We start from the raw sequence: 21,567 nt of genomic DNA, 5'->3' as shown, positions 1-21,567 counted from the left end.
GCCTATCTGTCTGTCTTACAGTTGTATTGATCACTAGATAGCAATGACTTGGAATGAAGTTGGTTCGATGTTTTTAAAAAAAAAAAAAAAAAGGTTTGATGTAGTTAAGCTACTTTTGTCATTTTATTGTAGCTTAGCTTGCTACATTTCTCTGGTGGGTAACTTCAGTGTAGTGAAGCAGTGTAGCTTAGCTCACTACATTTTACACGTAGCTTGCCCAACACTGATAAGAAGTCCTAATTATGAGGTAGAAACAGGGGCGGATCTAGGAGTTGGCAAGATTCGGGGATAATTGTACTCGGAAGTCAGAAATCCCAAGTTCCCAGCAGGGTTATTATAGTTAGGTACTGAAAACTAAAGAAAAACTATGATGAACATTGCGAAACAAATTAAAATGAAACAGAACTGCAGATAAAATCAGCTTAATTTTTGTTGTCGCAGACCATTTAAAGTTTTGCTTTTGATTTTTTCCAGGTGATAATTACTGAGCTCTGCTGTGGGTTGGGCGTCGTTAATGGTTGAAGAATAAAGAATAAAATGGCGTTGCACAGTATGGTACCTTTAATAAACAATGAATTGGTAAACCATATTTGTTGTCATGCATTCTTTCATCCTTTTCAGATTCTACAAATCAAGGCTTTCCTCCTAATACCTGAAAAACTAAAACTCAGACTAAAACTAAATAAAAAACGTCAGTAAAACTAGTCAATTCCTGAAAATAAAAATAAAACTACTTAATCACTTGTTAAACTAACTATAACTAAATTGAAATTCTAAAAAAGAAAAAAAAGAAAAATTAAATAAAGTCGGAATATCCTGTATATTAGCAGTTTTGTCTTATTTGTGTCCCGCTAAATCAGTCGCGCACACAGCACTGTCCAACTTCTATCTGTGGACAGACGCTACGCTGCTTTTTGTATGCACAAAATACAGCAAAATGTGTTTTTTTTCAACTGGTATTGCCAACCATGGCTAACCTGGCTAGAACTGGTTTTCTGACTTCTAAACTGGAACAAATCAAACTCGGTTGTGACGTCATTCCTAGTGCCGACTTTCGACATCTGAGGTAAATGGAACGCAGCATAAGCTCAAAGCACCCAGAGCCAGGGCCGTTTTTTTTTTATGGTTCACATAATTTCACATAATTCACAGAATTTAATTTTTTGAAAAAGATTGCACATAGTAATAAATAAACAACAATAAGGCATAAATTAAAAGGAAAACAAAAAATGTACATTATTTTTTAATTACATTTCACTCAGTTACACAGCTGAAATGTCTTCAGAAAAATGTAGTTGTAGTTACTTTTCCCCTCCCTGATCTTTCTTCTCAGCTCCCTCTGCACAGCCTTCAGTTCCTCCTCCTTCTTCCTAGATTTGGGGCTCTTGACAAAACATTTGGGGCTGCAGTCCAGAAGCCACCCCCTAGCTCTGCCCCTGGATAAAAAGTCAAAATAATAAGTTAAAAAGGCATAATTATGAGACAACAATTACTAGTTCTAGGATAGAAAGTCAACATTATGAGATGAAATTGTCATACCTATAATATAAAGAGTCAATTAGGAGATAAACAAGGACAAAATTATGACATAACTGTGAGATAGAAAGTCAAACTTATGCCTGTGTCTGACTGCCTCACTCAGTACACACTTTGAGTTAAGCAAAGTAAGTAAACTCTGAAATCTGCCTGTGTCTGAGTCGTGCTATTGAGTCCTTGCCTTGTGGTCGTGGGGGAGCTGGAGCCAATCTCAACTGAAACTGGACGAGAGGCGAGGACAGATCGCTATTCAATCACAGGGTTAACGCAACCATTCTTACTCATGGGCATTTTAGAGTCACCAGTTAAGTCTGTGGGATGGGGGAGAGCATGAAAAACTACACACAGAAAGGCCTCAGCTAGTTGGAGGATTCAAACCCAGAACCCTTGTACTGTGAGGCCACAGTGCAAACCATTGCACTGCAACTTATCACAATAAATCTGAATACAAGACAGCCTTTAATCAATTGATTTGACCAAGCTGATTACCTGAAACAATGCTCCATTCTTCTACGCATAACATACTCCAAATAGAGCTGTTGACAAGATTAACAATGATAAACAATGATTTAGTGGCCTGTCTCTCTGAATAGATGCATTTTTATCAACTCTACGGTTTTGGCCAGCTGAGGAGCTATTGACTTAGTATTTCGTAGTACTTCATAAACTTTGAGTATTGCTCATGACGACATACAATCCAAACGAAATGGGGAAAAAAGTTTAGTTTGCATTACAATTAAGAAATACATTTTTACTCAAATTTAATCTTGACATTATTGTTAGCTGCTTAACCTCGACAGATATCGTATGCCTTTCTTTCAGAAAAGAAGACAGTTACACTACAGAGAATCCAGTAAAATTAATTTCAGTTACTTTAACAACAGTATGAAGTTTGCAGCTCCTTAATTTGTTGCACAAAAAGGAATGAGGAACATATTTTTAAAGATGAAAAACATTTAGTCTAGAAATTCTTCCACATGTAATGCAATACAATTGAACAGCACTATAAACCACAGACTCCAAAATGACCATAACGGTGAATCAACATAACTCTAAAATAGATAAGATTATTATGACTTTCATGAAGTTAACAAGTGGCCACTGAGTGTAGATCCTGAGTTGTAAAACAATAATTGTAAACATCTGATTTATAAATGCAATCATCAAATTCTGTTCACATCTGAATTAGATGTGTGTACATTTGCATAATTAACAAGTAAAATGAAGCAAAAATGTGATTAGTGCTAATTCAATGTGGCAAAACAAGGAAGAAAGTTAAAGGTAAAAGTGGTCATGTTTAGGACTTTAGTCTTTATTTAGAAATGCTAATGATGTGGAGTCATGGTATCAAACCTTTAATCTCAGTCCAAACAGCAAAGTAGTCAATGTTACACAAATAAGTCATAGATAATGCTCTTCCTTTGGTTTCCTCCTCTGTGATTGCCTCATCTTGGTTTCTGTAAATCATAAGGAACAGCGTGTGTGATTCCTTTTCTTTTCCCCTTCTTACAACCTCTCAAGGGAATGTAGCATAGTTTTTTATAGGCCTCAGTGAGCTGTCCTCCCATTCGTATGTGCTTTCAAACTTCACTCTCTTTCTCCCCTCCCCCAACTCTTCCTTGTGTTATCACCTTACCTGTGTGTTTGTCAGACACACCCGTCAGCTCCATATCAACCAATCCCTGTTCAAAGAGAGAGAGACCAAGGAGGTGTACTTCCTGTGTTTCGTGAGAGAAGAATGGGGCAGAAGAGAGGAGAGCGTTTTGTACTTTTTTCCAGGGGGACTTCACACAGGAGTTCATATCGCCAGTAGAGGGGAGGGAAAAGGACCAAAGAAGTGGACAGACTCTTGTTTGATTTATGAGAGATCTCCCTATGCAGGAACAGCGGCTGAGAGGACAAGACAGAAAGAAGGAGGAGGGGAAAGATAAGTGTCAATCTGTTGAGACTTGTTTGGGAATTTGAGGAAGGAGGTGGAGAGAGACAGAGAGGCAGCAAGAGTGAAAAGCAAAGAGCTCAGGCGTAAACACGAGAGAGCAAAGAAAAAGTTCAGATTTATTTAGAAAAACAAGGAAGTTTATTGTTCATTATGTCACATACACAATGTGAAGGCAGGGAATGAATTCTTATGTGTTGTGCAATCCCATGCTTTGGAGCTGAGCTGGACGGGGGACAGATCAGATCTCCCAAAGAACATTACATTCAGGTGAGTTGCTTTACTATTTTTTCAGGGATTTCAGATAAATACTTGTATAAGTTGCTACTGGTTTGAACACAGATTTGGTTTAGTTGTGATTCACGTGTTACATGTCGTGCCTATGTGTCACAGGCCCTGAATTTCTGAAAGACGTCTCTTGGTATGCTGTGCTTTGCAGGTCTATGCTGCATTCTTAGAAAACTGTAAGAGGGTGTCACCTTTTTTCTGGCCTGCTACTTTGTTTTCTACTGTAAAGCTTCTATACACCCAGACTGGCTTATGATATCACATGGCATTTATCTCAGGAGTTAAAGTTGGACAGTTTTGTGTATATGATCAAATATAATCATTAAAACAGATTTAAAACAGTTACATTTCTGCAGCACTCATGACTTCAGAGGTAGCGGTAACACTGGTGGAATATGGTTTTTCAGATTATTCATTCTCCACCTTGTGATATTAACAAAGAAAGAAAGTGTTTGTTGCGACTCCTGATTTAGCTTAATTTGATGTGCATGTTAGCAATTTGTCTCTAAAAATGGCTCAACTCTTGATGTGTGAAATTAAATTGTTTTCTAAATTGCTGATGTGAAATGTTACTGTCTTTTAGGTTCTCTAAATTATGGTACTATGGGGACCAAAAGGCCCAGCTGCACCCTCTGACACTTTATCTAACATAAACATGTCTGACCGCAAACTTCACCCAGGTGGAAAAATCTCCAGGGATCCAAGTCCCAGGCCAGCAATGACTGCCCAGTCGGAGCGAGAGAGAGAAAGCAAACGGGAGGAAGAGTGGAGGAGGGAAAGAGAAATGGAGAAAATGAGAGACAAAGCAAGGTACAGAGATATGGACCCAAGGGGGAGATACTTTGAAAGAGACAGAGCTCCTGTACCCAGGCCAAGAGAGGGGGAGAGAGAATGGAGGGAGAGGGAAAAGAGGCAAGAAGATCACAGCAGCAGAAATGGGAGGCCACTGTCAAATGTAGAGAAGGAGACTGAAAGAGAGGAAGAAAGGGGGATGAAGAAAGGTGACACATTTCCCAGAATGAGAAAAAGCAGTGCAGACCACGGCAGGAGAATGACAGCTGACCCTGCTATGGATGAATACAGAGGGGATCGGAGGAAGAGAGACAAGCCGAGAAGAATTGAGACAGATGACCAGGAGAGAGAAAGACAGAGAGAGAGGTATAGAGAGAGGGAAAGATATGAACTCCGAAGCAGGGTGAAAGAAGAGGGGAAATACATGGGGGGAGATGAGAAGCGGCGACAGAGGGAAAGATATCAGGAATCTGACGCTGGTTTCCAAGACAAGAGAAGAGATTTAGAAGTGGGTGATTCACGGGATAGAAGAGAGAGGGACGCATCGAGGAAAAGAGAAAAGCCAAGGCCTAACATGGGAGAGAGGATGCCTTCTCCGCACAGGAGAAGAGACAGAGAGATCTACTCTGATAAGAAGGAAAGAGAAAAGGCATACAGGAGAGAGGGAAGGAGGGACACTAAGAGTGAAGGAGACAGTGATGAGAGAGACCTGAGGAGGGAAAGAGAGAGGGACAGAGAGAAGGAAGAGTTGATATATCAACACAGCAAAAGCGAGGGGGACAACAAGGGTAAAACATTGAGGGAGAAAGATCAAGATAGGCCAGTATACAGGGAGGAGGATAGGCAGAGACACAGAGACAGAGAAACAGATAGAGCCAGGCAGAGAAGTGGAGACAGAAGGAGGGGAGTAGAGAAAGGTACAAGGCACAGAGACATTGACAGGAGAGCAGCAGCAGCAGCAGCAGCAAGGGGGTCAGACAGGGACGGAGACAGATGGAAAGAAAGTGTGAGGGGCTTGAAAGATGACAGAGGACGGTCAGGTGACACGAGAGAAAATGAGCGATACAGAGAGTATGAGCAGAGGAGAGGCAGGGAAAGAGAGGCTGACCCTAGGTGGGATGATAAAACAGACAGGAGCAGCCGATCACTGAATGAGGTGCCCCCCAGGGTGCCACCAAGAGCACAGAGCAGTGGAGAGTGGAGCAGTGACATGGACAGTGAGACGAGATACAGGGGAGGCTATGAAGATAGGGAATCAGGGCGAGAGAGCACTACTGAAAAAGAAAGAGATATGGAAGGAAAGAGAAGTCCAGAGAGACCTGCTGAAAGACCACGTAGGGAGAAAAAAAGAAGTGAAAGAACAGAGAGAGAGAGGGGGGATATGACAAGCGGTGTGCCAGAGCGCAGGAGGATGTGGTTAGAGCCGCAGAGGAGTAAGAATAGTAAAGACTCTTCTCTAGAGGAAGAATTTGTAGACAAAGAGAGACACACAAGGCAGAAAGAGGCAAGGAGAGAAGAAGAGAGGAGTATGGAGTCAGGACATAATGAGAGTAGGGCACACGATGGGACGAATGAGTACAGGGAGCAAAGGGAAGACATAGAAGGGGAGGCAGAGGGTGTAAGTGTAGATGGAGAGGAGGTGGGTGAGGACTGGAGAGTGATAGATAAGGGTGGAAAGGAACGTCTGTCTGACAGCGACGGAGGGATAGAGGGAAGCCGGTGGAGGGATACAGAGGGAGAGAACGTGACAGATAACACAGAGGCGAGTGACAGAGAGGAAGAGGGTGGGAGCGATTACTGGGCCCGCTCCGAAAGCGAAGGAGGAAGTGAGACAGGATGGATGCAAGCGAGAGACAGAATGCTGTCAGGGGAGGACGGCTTTGTGACCGTGTCCAGCGGCGGAGATGAGGAGGATGAGAGAGAGGAAGATGAAGAGGACTTTGAGGACTGTCAGGAATTCTGGGAAGGTGGAGTTGCTCGTGATGCTCCCTCACCTGTTGGCTTCAAGGGGGGTAAGGAAGACGAGGAGCGGACGACGGGAAAGGAGGAAACAGTTGATGAGGAACAACAGGCGAGGGAAAAGCAGCGTACAAAGTATGTCTTTTGTGTGATTGGCCAAACATTGCCCCGACCAAAAACTGACGAGACATCACCATCACAAACTGATCAGATTAGGGGAGTGGAAAAAGAAAACCCAGATTTGGAGAGTCAGCATGATGTTAGTGATGACATCACACACAAACGTCAAGATGACCTGCACCCGACACTGAGTGGAAATGACAAATACCCGATTAACAGAAACGAGAACACAGAGGCTGAGAGTGAGAGGGACAGATATAATGTACCAAGGGAGAAGAAGCCCAACCTTGGAGAAACATCTGAAGTGGACATCAGAGTGTCTTCAGACCTTCAAGACACAGAGACCGGAGACAGTATGAAAAAAGAGCACCCTTATGAGGAAATAAGTCGGATTAAAAGAGACTCGCAGACTGAGAAACTCCTCATAGAGTGGAGAGAGAAAAACAAAGAACTAACAGAAGAAGAGAGAGGGAAACTCTCACCAGTCCCAAGTAATCCCTTCACTGACATTCATTCTCAGATGGATTTTGAGCAAATTCAATCCACTTTTGACGGGATTAATATTGAAGCAATGAGTCCTGAAGAGAAGGAGGCTATTCGCATCCGAATGAGCGGGGCATGGAGCATGTCGGAGGAGCCCAAGCGGCATTCCCAAGCCCCCCACCTTAAATGGGCCAAAAACGTGGTGCGGGAGATCCTGGGGCACTCTGGGGAAAATATTGTGGATGACCCCAACTCACAGGTGCAAGGAGAAGCAGCGGTGAACGAGTCTGAGACAGTGATCGAGAGCGATAAACAGCAGCAGGAGGAGGAGGAGGAGGTTGCACAAGGTACCGTGGAGATGCCTGTTAATAAGTTGAAAGTGGACGAAGAGCACTCAGAGCCAGAACTGGAGGAGGAAGAACCGTTGGAGGTGGTGGGACTGAGAGGTATGGGGCTGAGCCAAAAAGACATGCATGCTGACCAGTTCACAGCCATGCATGGTGACACACCCACATACACTCATGCTGACACATTGTTTGACACAGAGAGGAAGGAGGATCAAAGTCCTGTGATGGACAAAAAGCCCAAGCATTCTGGTAATCTCCTTATAGAGAAAGCAGATACAGAGGTGATGGACAAAAATCCCAAGCGTTCTGGTAATCTCCTTTTAGAGAAAGCAGATACAGAGGTGAAAATTTGTGAAAAGGCATGTGATGGGGTTACGGTGACAGAAATGGAGAAAGAAGAAAGCAGGCAGAAGGAAGTGGAGATGTATTTGTCAGTGAGCAACACACTGTACAAGCCTAACAGCTGCCCCATTCTTAATTATGACTCCGAGACTGACGTCCCTCTGACCTCCAGCGATGGTGAAGGCCAGGAGGTTGGAGATAGAATAGGTGAAATAGAAAAAGATAGGCAGGAAGGGGAGCCTGAGGAGAGGGGTACTGCAGAAGAGGTGGTGGCAATAGATAGCTCAGGAGAAGGAACAGAGGTGGCAGAGAGGCAAATAGAAGCGGGGACTTTGACGAGCAGATGCAGTTTCCGAGATTTGGGTCCTGAACTTCGTTTACGAAGAAGGGGAATCCGTAAAACCACTGAAAGAAGAAATGAAGAACTTGTAGTGGTGGAAGAGGAGGAAGAAGTTGGAAGGGATCGCAGAACCAGAATATTCTCTACAACAGGTAACGAGAGAAGATGGAGTCATTGAAAATCTGCTCAAACCAGCCTCCGTAAGGAAGCCGTATGATTACCTCATCTCACTGCTTTGACATTCATTTTTAGTGTCTCTGCAGTTTCTCACCAATCAGCATCAGCAACTTTCTAAGCTATCAATCAATCAATCAATCAATCAGCATTGCCAAATTTGTAATTATCTAAATTAATCAAGTTGACAGATTTCTAACTGATCTAACATGCTGTGCAAAACTACCTTTGTGTGGGACATTTCAGATATCTTTTAGTCACATCCTGTCGTTTCTCTCATCATTTTGTTGTCACATTAATCAAAAAACCCTGTATCTAAGCGAGACATCTACTAAATGACATCATCAGAACAGACAGGGTTACCTTCAACTGGAAACTGCGTCATTGTGTTGTGGTGGTGGCAGGTAGTGGGTGGAGATACGTGGAGGTGGGGAAAGCAAGAGGAAATGAGAAGCACGAGCTAAAAGGCTTAGGTTGATCCTGTTTTCAGAGATAACATGAGAAGCGCAACTTTGGAAACACACTAATCGCTTCTGTTACAGTTATTTTATCAGGGTTACTAAATTAACTAACATTTATTTATGTGTTTATTTATTTATTTAATCATTTATTTATTACCTATTTGTTTGCTTTTTTCCCCTTCCATTCATTTATTCATTCATCCACACTGACACTTTAGATTATAGCTGATTACAGTACACTGACAGTTATGCTGTTGTATAACGTCCAAACAAACGGATACTTTTTTATTCCAGATGAGGAAGATCGGAGCAAAAGCTGGGGAGAAGTGGAGCTGAGGTGAGTAAAACAGTCAAAAATAACATGATCAATTTATGATACCCTAATATGTGAAAATAAGTGGTGGCAAGGACATAGCTGATGCTTTCATATTTTTTTAGGATATGTTATTAACATAAAAATATTTAATGTGCTTTCCCTGATATTAAAAACTGTTAGTTCTTAATCCTGTGCATATTTCATGCAAATGTTCCACACTAAGCTGTAGTTTTGTACAGTTATAGATGACTATTTTTAACACAGTCTTCACAGTCATAAATAAAATGCTGTTGTGACTCTTTCTTGGCACTGTAGGAATGTTTTGGACACAATTGGAAGACGGAAAAGGAACTCAAAGTTTTTCAGTGAGTATCTCTGTTCTGTTTTTGTTTTATCATTCAGGTCATGCACCTTAAAAGTGGTCCAAAAATCTCTATAGGGATAAAATCAAGGACATTGATTTGAATATTGCTTATTTTTAAAATGTATGGTTGCATGGAGTTTCGTTTATAAATTGATTTGTTCTGAGTTTCATTTCATAATAAATCTTAAAGTTTGTAGATGACACTACTGATGTTTCCTCAGATTGTATCTGCTATGACTGTGATGGAAAAGCATGACACACTTGTGCATTTCCCTTCAGTGTGATTCATATCTGTGTGAATAAAATCTCACTGTTTACCTCTTTTTGAGTACATGTTTGACAGAATTTAACTGAAAATACAAACAAAAAAAACAAATGAAAGGCAATCTGTGTGGCAGTTTACTATTGCCTCATACTACTTTAGAATTATGTTTTGAGCAACCTGATATGCAAGGGTTTTCTTTAACAGTGACTCACGTGGCTATTGCGAGAAATGGGGCAGGAGATTATGTGTGTGCGCATGCACTGTATAGTGTGTCTGTGCAAGCCATAGACAGGTTTCTGCAAGCATTCATATCTCCTAACTTGAGGGAAAAACAGCTGCTGCTGCGACTTTGCATTCCGACAAGTATGTGTAAAAGGAATGTCAAATGCAAACAACTCCTCTTGGCTAACACGGTTCCTGTCTCTATCTGTTTTCTTTCCTTTTCTTCCTGTACTTTTGAATCTGTCTTTTTTTCCCCCCTTGCTTCCTCTTCTCTCCTCTTTGTATGTGTTTTTGTCACTTCATCCCCTTCTCCCAGATGCAGCCCAGCTCTACCAGCAGTACAGTGAAGCAGCCCAGAACTTTGAGATCTTGCGGCAGTCTCGCTCAGATGTCGTGTCTGTGTGCGAGGACACAACCCCATCTCCTGCTCCATCACCACCCCCTGCTCGCAGACCTCTTCCTCCCCTACCCACTGTCCCGCACCCCGCCTCTTTGTCCCACACAGGCTCCATCACCAGTGTCAAAAGTTTACCTCTGCCTGAGCCTCCCAAGAATGAAAGAAGACCTTCCTCCCCACGTCTGTCCATCTCTCTCACGCAGTCGTCCACACTGTGGCGGGAACTGCCTGCGGTCAGGAACAGCGCTGAGCTGGAGGAACTTACAGAGGACCAGAGGCGCCTACAGGAGGTAACATCTTGTCATTCTGAAATATGCACCTTTGTATGTACTGTAAATATTAAGCAGTGTGAAGTTTTGCAGTTGCACTTAATTCATTGGAAAGCTACTGGCACAACATTCCCGTAACAATGAAATCTGGGGAAATCCTGCAGGGGAATTTAAGTGCAGGAGATCTTTCACCTTTCCTGCAGTTTTTAACTAATCTCTATCAGTTTTTTTCCCCATTTTAGAGTAGAAATGCACCATATCCATTTATAGTTTTAGTCATTAACTCCCTCGTGCTTCTTTCCCCTCTACCTAAGTGACTTGGACGTCATTTCACATAAACAGTTTCTTTTCTGTTGGCTTATGGGAAATGGCATGACTTACATGAATCCACTGTTATTCACTGGTATTACCCCACAATTAAGACTACTAAAATCACATGAAACTTTCAGACTTGCCACACCCCTCGACAAAAGAGTGTCTATTTCCAGAAGATGTCATTGCGTAAGCTTTGTTTTTCTCTGGTATTTAGGGGCCTTTAAACTGTATTACAGATAACTGTAACAGAAACAGAAACTGTATTCAGAGTATCTGAGCTGCATCACTTCCACTCATTGGGAAATCTTCCCAGTTCATCTTCGTCAGCATGACAACTGACCTGCTTAGCGTGTTAATCCTTTCTCATGTATTTTTCGCCTTTTTTTGCCTTAGGTGAGATTTGAAGTACTGACCTCAGAGGCCTCCTACTGCCGGAGTTTAGACATTGTTGTAGAGCACTTTGTCAAGTCCAAACAGCTTGGCGCATTATTGACCACTCAGGATAGGAATTGGCTGTTTTCCCGGCTTGCTGACGTTCGTGCCATCAGCCACAGGTAAGTGATGTTAATGATTGTTCAGAGCAAGTTCTTAATCCACCTGATCTAAACTGATAGTTACATTTACATATATTTATCAAGTTGAATCTTAGCATTTAGATCTGGCATAAAACATACATTAAGTGATGATAAAACATGTATGTGATGTGTATGTACAATACATAAGAAAAGTACATTTTAACAGTTCTTTATGGTTTTTGTTTTAGTTTTTTGTCAAAGTTGGAGGAGCGTTTGGAGTCTGACATAATACACTTTACAGTGTGTGAGATCATCGCTAAACACTGTCAGCGCTTCAAGATGGTTTATGTGCCCTACCTCACCAACCAGTCCTACCAGGATGCCACCTACCAGAGACTCATGTAAGCTACTGTTATGACTTGATTATTTACCAGATCATACCAAATAGTCGGTGAATCTTTCCAATTCCAAGCAGCTGATCAGTTGTTAAAACCCTCAGCAATTGTATTTTATTTCTCTTTTTTTCTATCATTAAACTGACTTGATCATTTTCTGTCAGGAATGAGAATCAAGGGTTCAAGCGGATTGTTGATAAATTAGAGAGGAGTCCTGTTTGTCAGAGACTTCCTCTTCGTTCCTTCCTCGTCCTCCCCTTCCAAAGGATCACACGAATTAAGCTCCTGGTCCAGGTGTGTGTGTGTAAATGTGGTGTTTCTGAAGTTTAACAGTTCACAACATATTCTACCTTCTTTCTTTCATCTAACTTTGACACACGCTGTTTCTTTCCAGAACATTGTAAAGAGAACAACTCCTGGTACTGCAGAGGCCACGCAGGCTATCAAATCTTTGAAACTTCTGGAGAAGGTAAGACCCTCATTTCACCATTAATGTTGCTGCCGATGTGTAAGTTGAATGCACTCTTTGGTCTGTTGTCTTTACTAGTCTCTCTCTTCTCTCTTTATAGCTGATTCAAGAGAGTAATGACAGCATCACCCAAATGAAAAGCATCGAGTCACTGGTCTCTCTTAGTGCTAAGGTGGACTTTGAGTGCAGGGTAAGTAATGTCTGCAAGGGCTAGGAGAAAATCAGTGGAACAATTTTGTAATGAATGTGATGTGATTATGTTAACATTTTCTAAAATTTTCTATCAGTGTGAAGTTTAGTCTGAAATCACACAAACACATGAACATCGAACATCTTCCAGGGTGAAGAATTAACTTTATGGTCAAAATGAACAAAACGCTAATATTATTTGACCCTCTGTGTTTTCCGTGTGTGTCACAGACTCTTCCTCTGATCAGTCAGTCTCGGAGGATGGTGCGGGAGGGACCGGTCACTGAACTGATGGACTTCTCTCTAAAGGAAACAGAGAGGAATGTTTACTTGCACCTATTCAATGACTACTTGCTACTGTCACTACAAAAAGAGTGAGTCAACACACACACGTTGGGATGTGACGTTAGAATGATCCATCTTCAACCGGCATCTCTTTGATCACCATTTTCTGCATCCTTCTTCCCCATATCTGCATTCTGTTATCGTCCCTTCAATCTTATCACAGCGTTTCCTTTCGCCTTCTCATTACTCTTTTGTGTCATTTCTGTTTGCTTCTTCTAGAGGGGGGAGATTCACAGTAATAGACCACTCTCCTGTATCAGACCTGCGTGTAGAGAACTGCCGTGTCAAACTTCACTCTCTACAGAAGAACCTGTTCCGGCTGCACATGTCACAGAAATCCCTGCTGCTAAGGACTGAAACACTGTAAGACACTGAGACGGTGCTGGAAAATGTCTGTGTACTAAAGATGGAAATGACTTAATTGCAGCACTGTGTCTCTTTGTTATATAACAAAAAGTGGAAAAGGTTACAGAAGATACATCCATCTTTGCTTTCTTTCCCCTTAGGAGTGATAAGCTGCGGTGGATATCAGCTCTTTCCCGGCCGCATCCTGAAATAGATTTTTCTGCAGCACAAGGTGAAGTATACTTCCTGGTTCAGATCCAAAGTCCTTTTTTGCTGGTTGACGGTCATGAGCTGTTTTCACTCATTCAATATTTCCTGCATACCAAATACTGAAACATTATTTTTTTGTGAATTAAGATATGACACACGAAAGATTGATGATTCATTTTGCATCTTCAATGACAAGTGTATTATTAGGAAAGTAATTTACCCATTTGGCACAAGCAAAACACTGCAATGTTGGATTTCATGGACAATTTGATACTTGGTTGAACTTTTAACTTTAACAAAAGCTTCATTCCATTTAGTTGTCATATCATGCTTTGATATTTGGCTGACTGACAACACAGAGCCACTGTCAATGTAATTAGTTACACCCACGCCTATCCTGTTATGAAAAGTATGCACACTACTTGTAGCCAACTATCTCACGTGCTATTCTTTACCTTTGATAACTGTGCAAATTAAAGTTATGCAACTCAGCGATGGCACAAAATTCTGATGATTCCTAAATGTCTGAAACCTCAAGGTGCTGCTGAATGAGGGAACAGTTCAGAGGTTGTCCCTACACATTTTAATATTTAATTGCAGGAAGAGTAAATGTGCATTAATAATATTTAGTAATGGTTTAGTTCCATTTAGATGAACAAGTTCCAGGGTCCTGGTATTGTGCATGAAGGCTCACTGGAATACCTACTGGGAGGCTTAATGGAGTATAGCGTCATTAATGTTATCAGTTACACCAGTGCCTCTCCTGCTTTGACAAGTTAAAATATCTGCTGTGAGAAATATCCATTAATACACAGAGCTCTGCTGTGATTAGCAAATCACAGAATTTAAAGAAGAAGTTGTGATGAATAACAAAAGCAACAGGATGTGCCGTTTTTTGTGTCACAAAAGAGAATTTTCATTATGAATATGGTAGCTTCAAAGTATATTTTGTGCACAATATCCAGTTGGTGCCACTCATGTGACTCTTGGTACTCCATAGAAAGCGATATTTCTTTGAAGATTCTCCGTCATTACTCACCATAAAAAGCATGTTGACAGACAGCCAGGCTTGTTTTCTCTCTGCCTGTCTATACAGGAAAAAATAACAACTTGGATTCCAAGTAAATGCAGATTCTCTGCCATTAAGCAGCTGGTGAAAAAAAACAGTAGTCTGGGTCTTATACATCATGACTGAGTGCTACTGTGTTACAGCATCTTACTGCTAAGAATGGAATACACTGCATTTCTATTTTGATGGGCCTTTGCACACCCACATAAGTGTTTCCATTACTCTGGCTGATTAGACCTCTAGTCAGATGGAAGTTGGGCGTATCTCTGCCGAGAATTATACAATGTCTTTTATGTGCTAATCAAAATTTTATAGGTTCAATGTGCCAATGAAGTGCAGAAGTGTAGTTTAATATATAGAGTCTAATTAGGCAATATAAGTGAAAACACCTATGTAGGTGGACTGAGCAGCTAAAAAACATCTCACTCTTAGCATTTTGTAATTTGACATTATGACTGTAGGTTTAACCCATTTTCTCTCTTTTCCATGTAGATTTTGAACAGATGCAGTGTATCAGAGCATTTGTTGCCCAGCAGCCTGATGAACTGTCTTTGGAAAAAGCTGATATCATACTTGTGCACCAACAAAGCAGTGACCGTAAGACCATCTCACTAACTTTTCTTTAGGAGATAACCCTTGAATAATACGTTTGATAGAAGAACAGCTCTAAATCTTGTGTTAGTAGGCAGTCAGGCATTCACTTCCTGTGCATTGAATTCTTTCCAGGTTGGGTAGAGGGGACCAGACTGTCTGACCGGCATCGTGGATGGGTGCCTGAGACGCATTTGGAAACGATAAGCAACTCTAGAGTCCGACAACGCAATCTGTCAGATGCCCTCAAACTTACAACGGCCACAGCTACAGTTTGAGTGGGGACTAAGCAGAGAGACGTCCTGAATGTACAGAAAGGATAAGACACTCAGATGTCTGCTTTTATCTTCAAACTGGAGAGGTTGGAGAGTGGAAATTCAGAGCTCCAAATGAGGATTTATGTCTTTAAATTGTCCACAAGAGTGCAGCAATTGACGTGCTATAAGAATGAATCTCAGTGTAGCATCAGTTCTCACTTGTTTCTCTTGGTGGAGCATTATATTGCTCTAGTGCAATGCATGAATTGTTGAGGCCTGCCTGGAAGACCTCAAGGACCTTGTGACTCTATTAATTATCTACTTTACTAACATTATGATACATCAATGAACTGGTGTTTTTAGAAATATGTTTTTAAAAAGAAATCACCTTTTCCAAGAAATGTTATTTTTGGAAAATGTATTATTTGTGTATATTGAAAAGAATCTTATGGTTGAGTTTATGGTGCATGTTGAAAAGTTGGCCCCTGCATGCAGGTGACCTGACAGAAAGCATGCAAAATGTTTCTCAAAGAAAATCCATGAACAGAGCTTCAAAGGTGACACATTTAGTACATTTCAATAAATTCAGATTTAAAAAAACACTGTGCATATGTTATTGGGAGTAAGCCCAGTCTTATTTCTTTCCTTTATAAATATAACTGTGACAATTCGTGCATTAACAGCAATTTTGCACATTCACAGTGATCTGTTAGAATTACTGGCATGTGTCATAATAGCCATAGGGTGACCATATGAATGGCAATGTCAGTCAACCGCTTTGGTCAAGATTTGGTATTTTAATAACTATGGGATGGATAGAAAGTTTGTACAGATATGCCTGCTCCCCGGAAGATGAATCCTAGTGACCTTGGGGATCTCTGACGTTCATCTAGTTCCACCACAAGGTTGTGTTGATGATATTACAATATGATATCACAACAACCATTTGGATGGATTGCCATGAAATGTGACATTCATGTTCCCCACATGATGAACTGTGTTTACTTGGCAATTATTTGCTTTCCAGCTTGTTTTTAGCTTCAATTTCTCCAAAACTTTGTGTTTTGACCAAACGACAAAACGAATGACATTCCCATCAGCTTCTGCTGTGCTTTGTGTTCACTACTAAATAGCAAATGTAGCATGCTAACGTGATAGACTGGCAACATGAAAAACCTTACCTGCTCTATGTATCAGCATGTTAGCATTATAATTGTAACATGCTAGTGTGCTGACATTAGTATTTAGCTCAGTCTTGTTCGTGTGTGACCCCTGAAAACAAAACCTCTATAATGGCCCCTCGTCATTGGTTGCGGTTTTGACTCATTCAACCATTGAGTGATTTTATTGTTGGTATTTTTTAAGCTGCACTAACTGATATTTTTGTATTAACGAATTGTATTAATGAATAAAATTACATTTAAGCATCTTTCACCTCATTGTTTTGGTTTGATGATTTACCCTCTCACTGCTCGCGTCAATGTCGTTTTCAATTGCAGCGAGTAGCTTTTTAATGAAAAGACTTTCATGAACCAACTTTACACTGCATGCCCAACACTAAATGCCAAACAGACAAAGTTCTCTACTACTGTACGTTCACTGACTGGTGAACATGAAGAATCAACATCAACATCCTGCAACTTAAGAGCCAGATAGTATTTCAACAGGAGTTGTTGGAGGCTAAATATGCTCCATGCCTGCTGGATGTGTAAATAGGCAACTGTTTGCTGACACCACAACAATGTCATTAGGTGATAATATTGTTTTGTTTACAGCTTGCTGCCCTCCCTCCAGTGGGCAAAAATCAATGAATGTAGGAATTAAAAAATGTTTAGATATGTAGGGTAAGTTTTTTCTGCATGGTGTGTAGTCATGCAGATAGCTTCAGGGTTTTATGCCCATGTTTGTAGATGCTTGCACTACAGTACAATGTCTAGTAAATGTTATTTGTGATGCGTACATCACTACCAAATTACAGTTTTAAATTGAACAGCAACATTTTTGTATAAATACCGAAGAACTTAAGAAATACTGGTATTACCTATGAAAACTGTACGTTCTGTGGATTATCTCGGGGTAAAAAAGTCACTGATTCTGGAAAGAAAAATGTCACTTCAACATGGGCACCACAACCATAGGCACCTGAGCAATGAATCAAGCGAAGCAAAAATACCCTTATTATACATTTAGGGGGAGCAAAGTTATAGTTTTGCTATCCTATTTTTTGAGATAACTTTTAAAAAGTAAAATAGGGAATGGGGAGAAACAGAAAAATGATTTCCATAATGTCACTAGTGCTCTCTCTCTCTCGTACATGTTCTGACTGGTTCTAACCACATAGCAGCTTTCTTAAAGCACAATATTACAGTCTCCACACTAACTGCTGTTTCCCACCTATGCTGACTCCTATTGTCAACTATAGTTCGGGCACCTTTTATCATCCCAGAACAGACCCTAATGTAAGCACTAGCAATTGAGGTGTATTTTAAAATTAGTCTTTGTGTTGTAGTCTGAAAATGCAGTTTCCAGATGGGTACCTTTGTAAAGTATCATTCATATTTTAAATGATCCCACACACCGCTGTCTAATTTGCCACAATTAATTCACTGTCTCAGGCCCTTACTTCAAAATGTGTCCGTAACATTAGCCACTGCTGTCTCCTGTGTTTCCTGTATTTATTGTTACTAAGTACAACCCACTCTGGAAAGGTAGGGCCTTGTGAGAAGATCAACACTTCAAAAGGACTGTGTATCTTTTGATGGATATACATTTGTGATGTGGTTGGTTCCTCTGGACATTTTAGAGCCCCCATCCTTTCTGTTGTATGTTCAAATTCACTTTATTGACATGAATGTCACATCAACAATATTGCAACACCATCAAATCAATGGAACAAAATAGCATTAAAATAACACTAAGACTGACATATTAATTACATATAGTATATACATTTATATATATACACACACACACACACACACACACACAATATATCCTTTGCATGTATGTGTGTGTGTCACGCGCGTTCATCATGGGTTGTTGTTGTTCCAGAGAGCCAAATACATAATTGAAAGCTTAAGACTTACTTGGCTCTCTGTGGACAACATGCACGTCATGGTGGTGATGGGAGGAGGTGGTCTAAAACAGGGTGTGCAGAATTACAATGATTAAAAACACTAAACAAAAACCCAGCACTAACAGTCTGACTCTCTAAAAGAAAGTACCAATAAGGATCATTGTCAGCTGTGTTCACATCAGAATTAATAATGAAGGGATTTTGAAAGTGACACAAAAAGAACAGAAGGAAATAGCAACGTTCAGCCATTGTATTTAAAGGCAGTGTGTGATGATAGAAATCTTCCTTAATGAATTTAGACCAATGCTTCATTTCAATAAGGAGAGTTCAGTTGAAAGTGAACAACAATGTTCAGAGGTTTTCACACCAACCTGGCATCCTTTCACAGGGCCCACTAAAGCATGTTGGTGTCATACTGCTCTCAGCTATTCTGACTGACCCAAAGGAAACTGCTGCTCCTAAATACAAGAGAGGAAAAATGGAGGTGGTGGGTGATGGTGGTGTTAAAGGTTCTGGGCCGCAAGGGCATAAGGAATGACGGGATTGCCCATTGGCAATTCCCACTTAAACTAGGCACATGGACTAATTAACTGAAAGGACAGAAATGTGATTCAAAATAAATATATTTTCATTAAATCAAATGAGGAAACTGGCAAATGTGGCTGAAAAGACAAAAAAGTAGTTAGTGGCTTAAAAACAAACAAACAAACAAACAAACAAACAAACAAACAAACAAACGAACTGGCAGCAAGGTAGCCATTAATGTACTGTAAAATGAATATAAACATTTGTACAAAATTAGAAAGTAATAATAAAAATAAAAAACAATGCTCATAAAGGAAACTAAACTTAAAATTCAGTCATTTAAAAAGTTAATTAAATAAGTGGTGCAGTCTGTCTGAACACTGTACACAATTAAACACATAAAACATAAAATTATTAATATGGTCCTCTAATGTAACCAAACTGTCCAAGTTAAGTGTTCAAAACGGTTTGTAGTGAGTGAGTAAATGACTGAGAAAAACTCGATGAGTACTGAAAAATGTGGCTAAGAGACTGATTGTGTGAGTGGGTGAGAGGGTTCACTTACTTAAACGAAGAGCACAAATGTCTCCCCCTCAGTTGAATGTGGCAACAAACTATGCACAGACATTCTGCAATAAAAGAAATTAAAGTCCAAGAAGCCATTTTTGAGTGGAGGAAGATTTTTGTCTCACAAAAGGTACATTTTTCCCAGACATGTGCATATGTATGCCCAATAACAAGCATACATTTTTATGTATTGTTAATGCTTGCCTTCGTGTGTACTCACATGTAAGTGGAGACTCTTGGTGAAAACATGACTGGATCGTATGCAGGCTCCTCCTCATAATGGTTCTACAGTGTAGACAAACACAAAAATGAGATTTGATGAATAAATCACATATCCATCACTCTGAGCTATAGTCACTTAGAGAAGGGAAAGAATAAGACAGGGATACTTACCAAAGGTGGCGTCAAATTTAACCTTCTCAAAATGGAAATAATCTTTGCACACAATACACAATACACTTATCACACCACAAAAACCAAAAAGGTTTCCCACAGGAAAGTGATTAGTGGAGCTCTTTGGGATGATATAATGAGTTGTTGGTAGTTTGCCTGGACACTGAAGCTGTTGAAAAGTTACAGTTCAGTCACTTGATGCTGTGTGATTTATGAATCAGTGTGCAGGAGGTCTGGCTTCTTGCTTATGACAATTTCTTCATTGTTCATTTTTAAACTGAACCTTATATTGAGTGATAAGCTTGAAGTAAGTAGAATTTAGGATTTTTCCAATACAAAGTAACTAGAATAACAACACTTTTAACATGTCAGCTTTGTAGGCCCAGAGGATAGTGACTGAGCCATCCCATATTCTTCATTTAGAATATGAGCTCATACCCTCGGACAGACGATATAGAGTCCCTAACTGCAAACTCATCCGTTTTAAGAATTAATTTGTTCCAACCTCCATCAAATTCCTAAACAATGCTGCTTGAGGCCGAAGATTGTGCAATCATTTTATAGTGCTTTTATTATGGCGATTTTTTAGCATGTGTTTTTCTCATTAGTGTATGTATGTGTTGTGTGCAATGTTATGGGATATGTATGTACAGTACTGTTATGTAATTGTTGTTGGGATGGTATGGCTGGTGATGCCCCTAAGCGGGACAATAAAGTATATTGTATTGTATTGTATTGTATTCTGTATGTTCTGCATTTAGAAAAAAGTGTGTAAAATTCAAAACTTTTCAGATGGTTTCACTTTTAAATAAAAGGTCTAAAAGGGATAAAATTATCCAATATTTAACAAAAAAGCAAAGATTACAGAGAAGTCACCAATTGGAGGAGGCCCAACTGGTAGTTTGAGAACTACTGGGCTGAACATCCTCAATGCATATAAAGTAGTCAAAACTAGCTCCACCTTGACTATGTACAATATTGCTGCACTGGAACTCAAGGATCTGAGTCAAGCAGTATCCCATCAGGGAAATATCATTATGTAACACAAAGATCACAGTGATGATAATAATCACAGTCAATGTGACTTCATAATGAAGTTATTAAAATCTATAATAGTTTCTAACCAAGCTAATGCTGCCATTAAATCCCTGTATTTTAAAGTGGTGCCCTTAATAAGTACAGGTCCACCCAACTTAACTACTGCCTGCACCCTTATCATCACAAGGTCTACACCTGTGAAGCACACCCTATTAGAATATAATCATATCATCCAAATTGCTCTTCAGCTATCAGAGTGGATTAAACAGGATTTCACAGCCTACAATAATTGTATGCGACTTAAAAAGCAATCATTGGAGTCACTGTCAATCAGAACAGTTTGCATCGCACTCTCTCTTGCGAAGAAAGAAGGACACCTAGTGGTAGTAGCACCAATGCATTTTCATAATTCAAATGTTCAAAGGCGAAGTGATCTGATCTATTTTCTAAAAGTAACAGTGGCAAAGAATACAGACATTGATGACAGAGGGTAGAAAGCATTATTTATTATATTTCTGAGCTTTTATCATTTATCAAATATCATTATTTACACAAAAATTTATATTTATAGATTTTAGTCCCATTTTCATATACACTCAATGGCCACTTCATTAACATGCATAGATCAAATACCACAATATGACGTTTGATCATTCA

The 21,567-nt window shown here is 40.1% G+C and overlaps 1 protein-coding gene across 1 annotated transcript; it reads left to right on the top strand.

Annotated features, from left to right (window-relative positions):
- The first annotated feature begins 5,021 nt into the window (after positions 1 to 5,021).
- Positions 5,022 to 16,698, top strand: arhgef5 (Rho guanine nucleotide exchange factor (GEF) 5). Its single transcript, XM_062423115.1, has 14 exons — positions 5,022 to 7,560; positions 9,073 to 9,115; positions 9,410 to 9,459; positions 10,262 to 10,632; positions 11,320 to 11,480; positions 11,690 to 11,842; positions 12,001 to 12,130; positions 12,231 to 12,305; positions 12,406 to 12,495; positions 12,726 to 12,868; positions 13,059 to 13,202; positions 13,346 to 13,416; positions 14,956 to 15,060; positions 15,190 to 16,698. The coding sequence occupies exons 1-14, from the start codon at positions 5,127 to 5,129 to the stop codon at positions 15,330 to 15,332; spliced, it is 4,113 nt and encodes a 1,370-aa protein (XP_062279099.1). The 5' UTR covers positions 5,022 to 5,126; the 3' UTR covers positions 15,333 to 16,698.
- Positions 16,699 to 21,567: the final 4,869 nt, after the last annotated feature.

The sequence above is a fragment of the Scomber scombrus genome, chromosome 7 (genome assembly GCF_963691925.1).
Source record: "Scomber scombrus chromosome 7, fScoSco1.1, whole genome shotgun sequence".
Classification (NCBI taxonomy): domain Eukaryota; kingdom Metazoa; phylum Chordata; class Actinopteri; order Scombriformes; family Scombridae; genus Scomber; species Scomber scombrus.
This window is presented reverse-complemented; position numbering and strand designations above follow the sequence as displayed.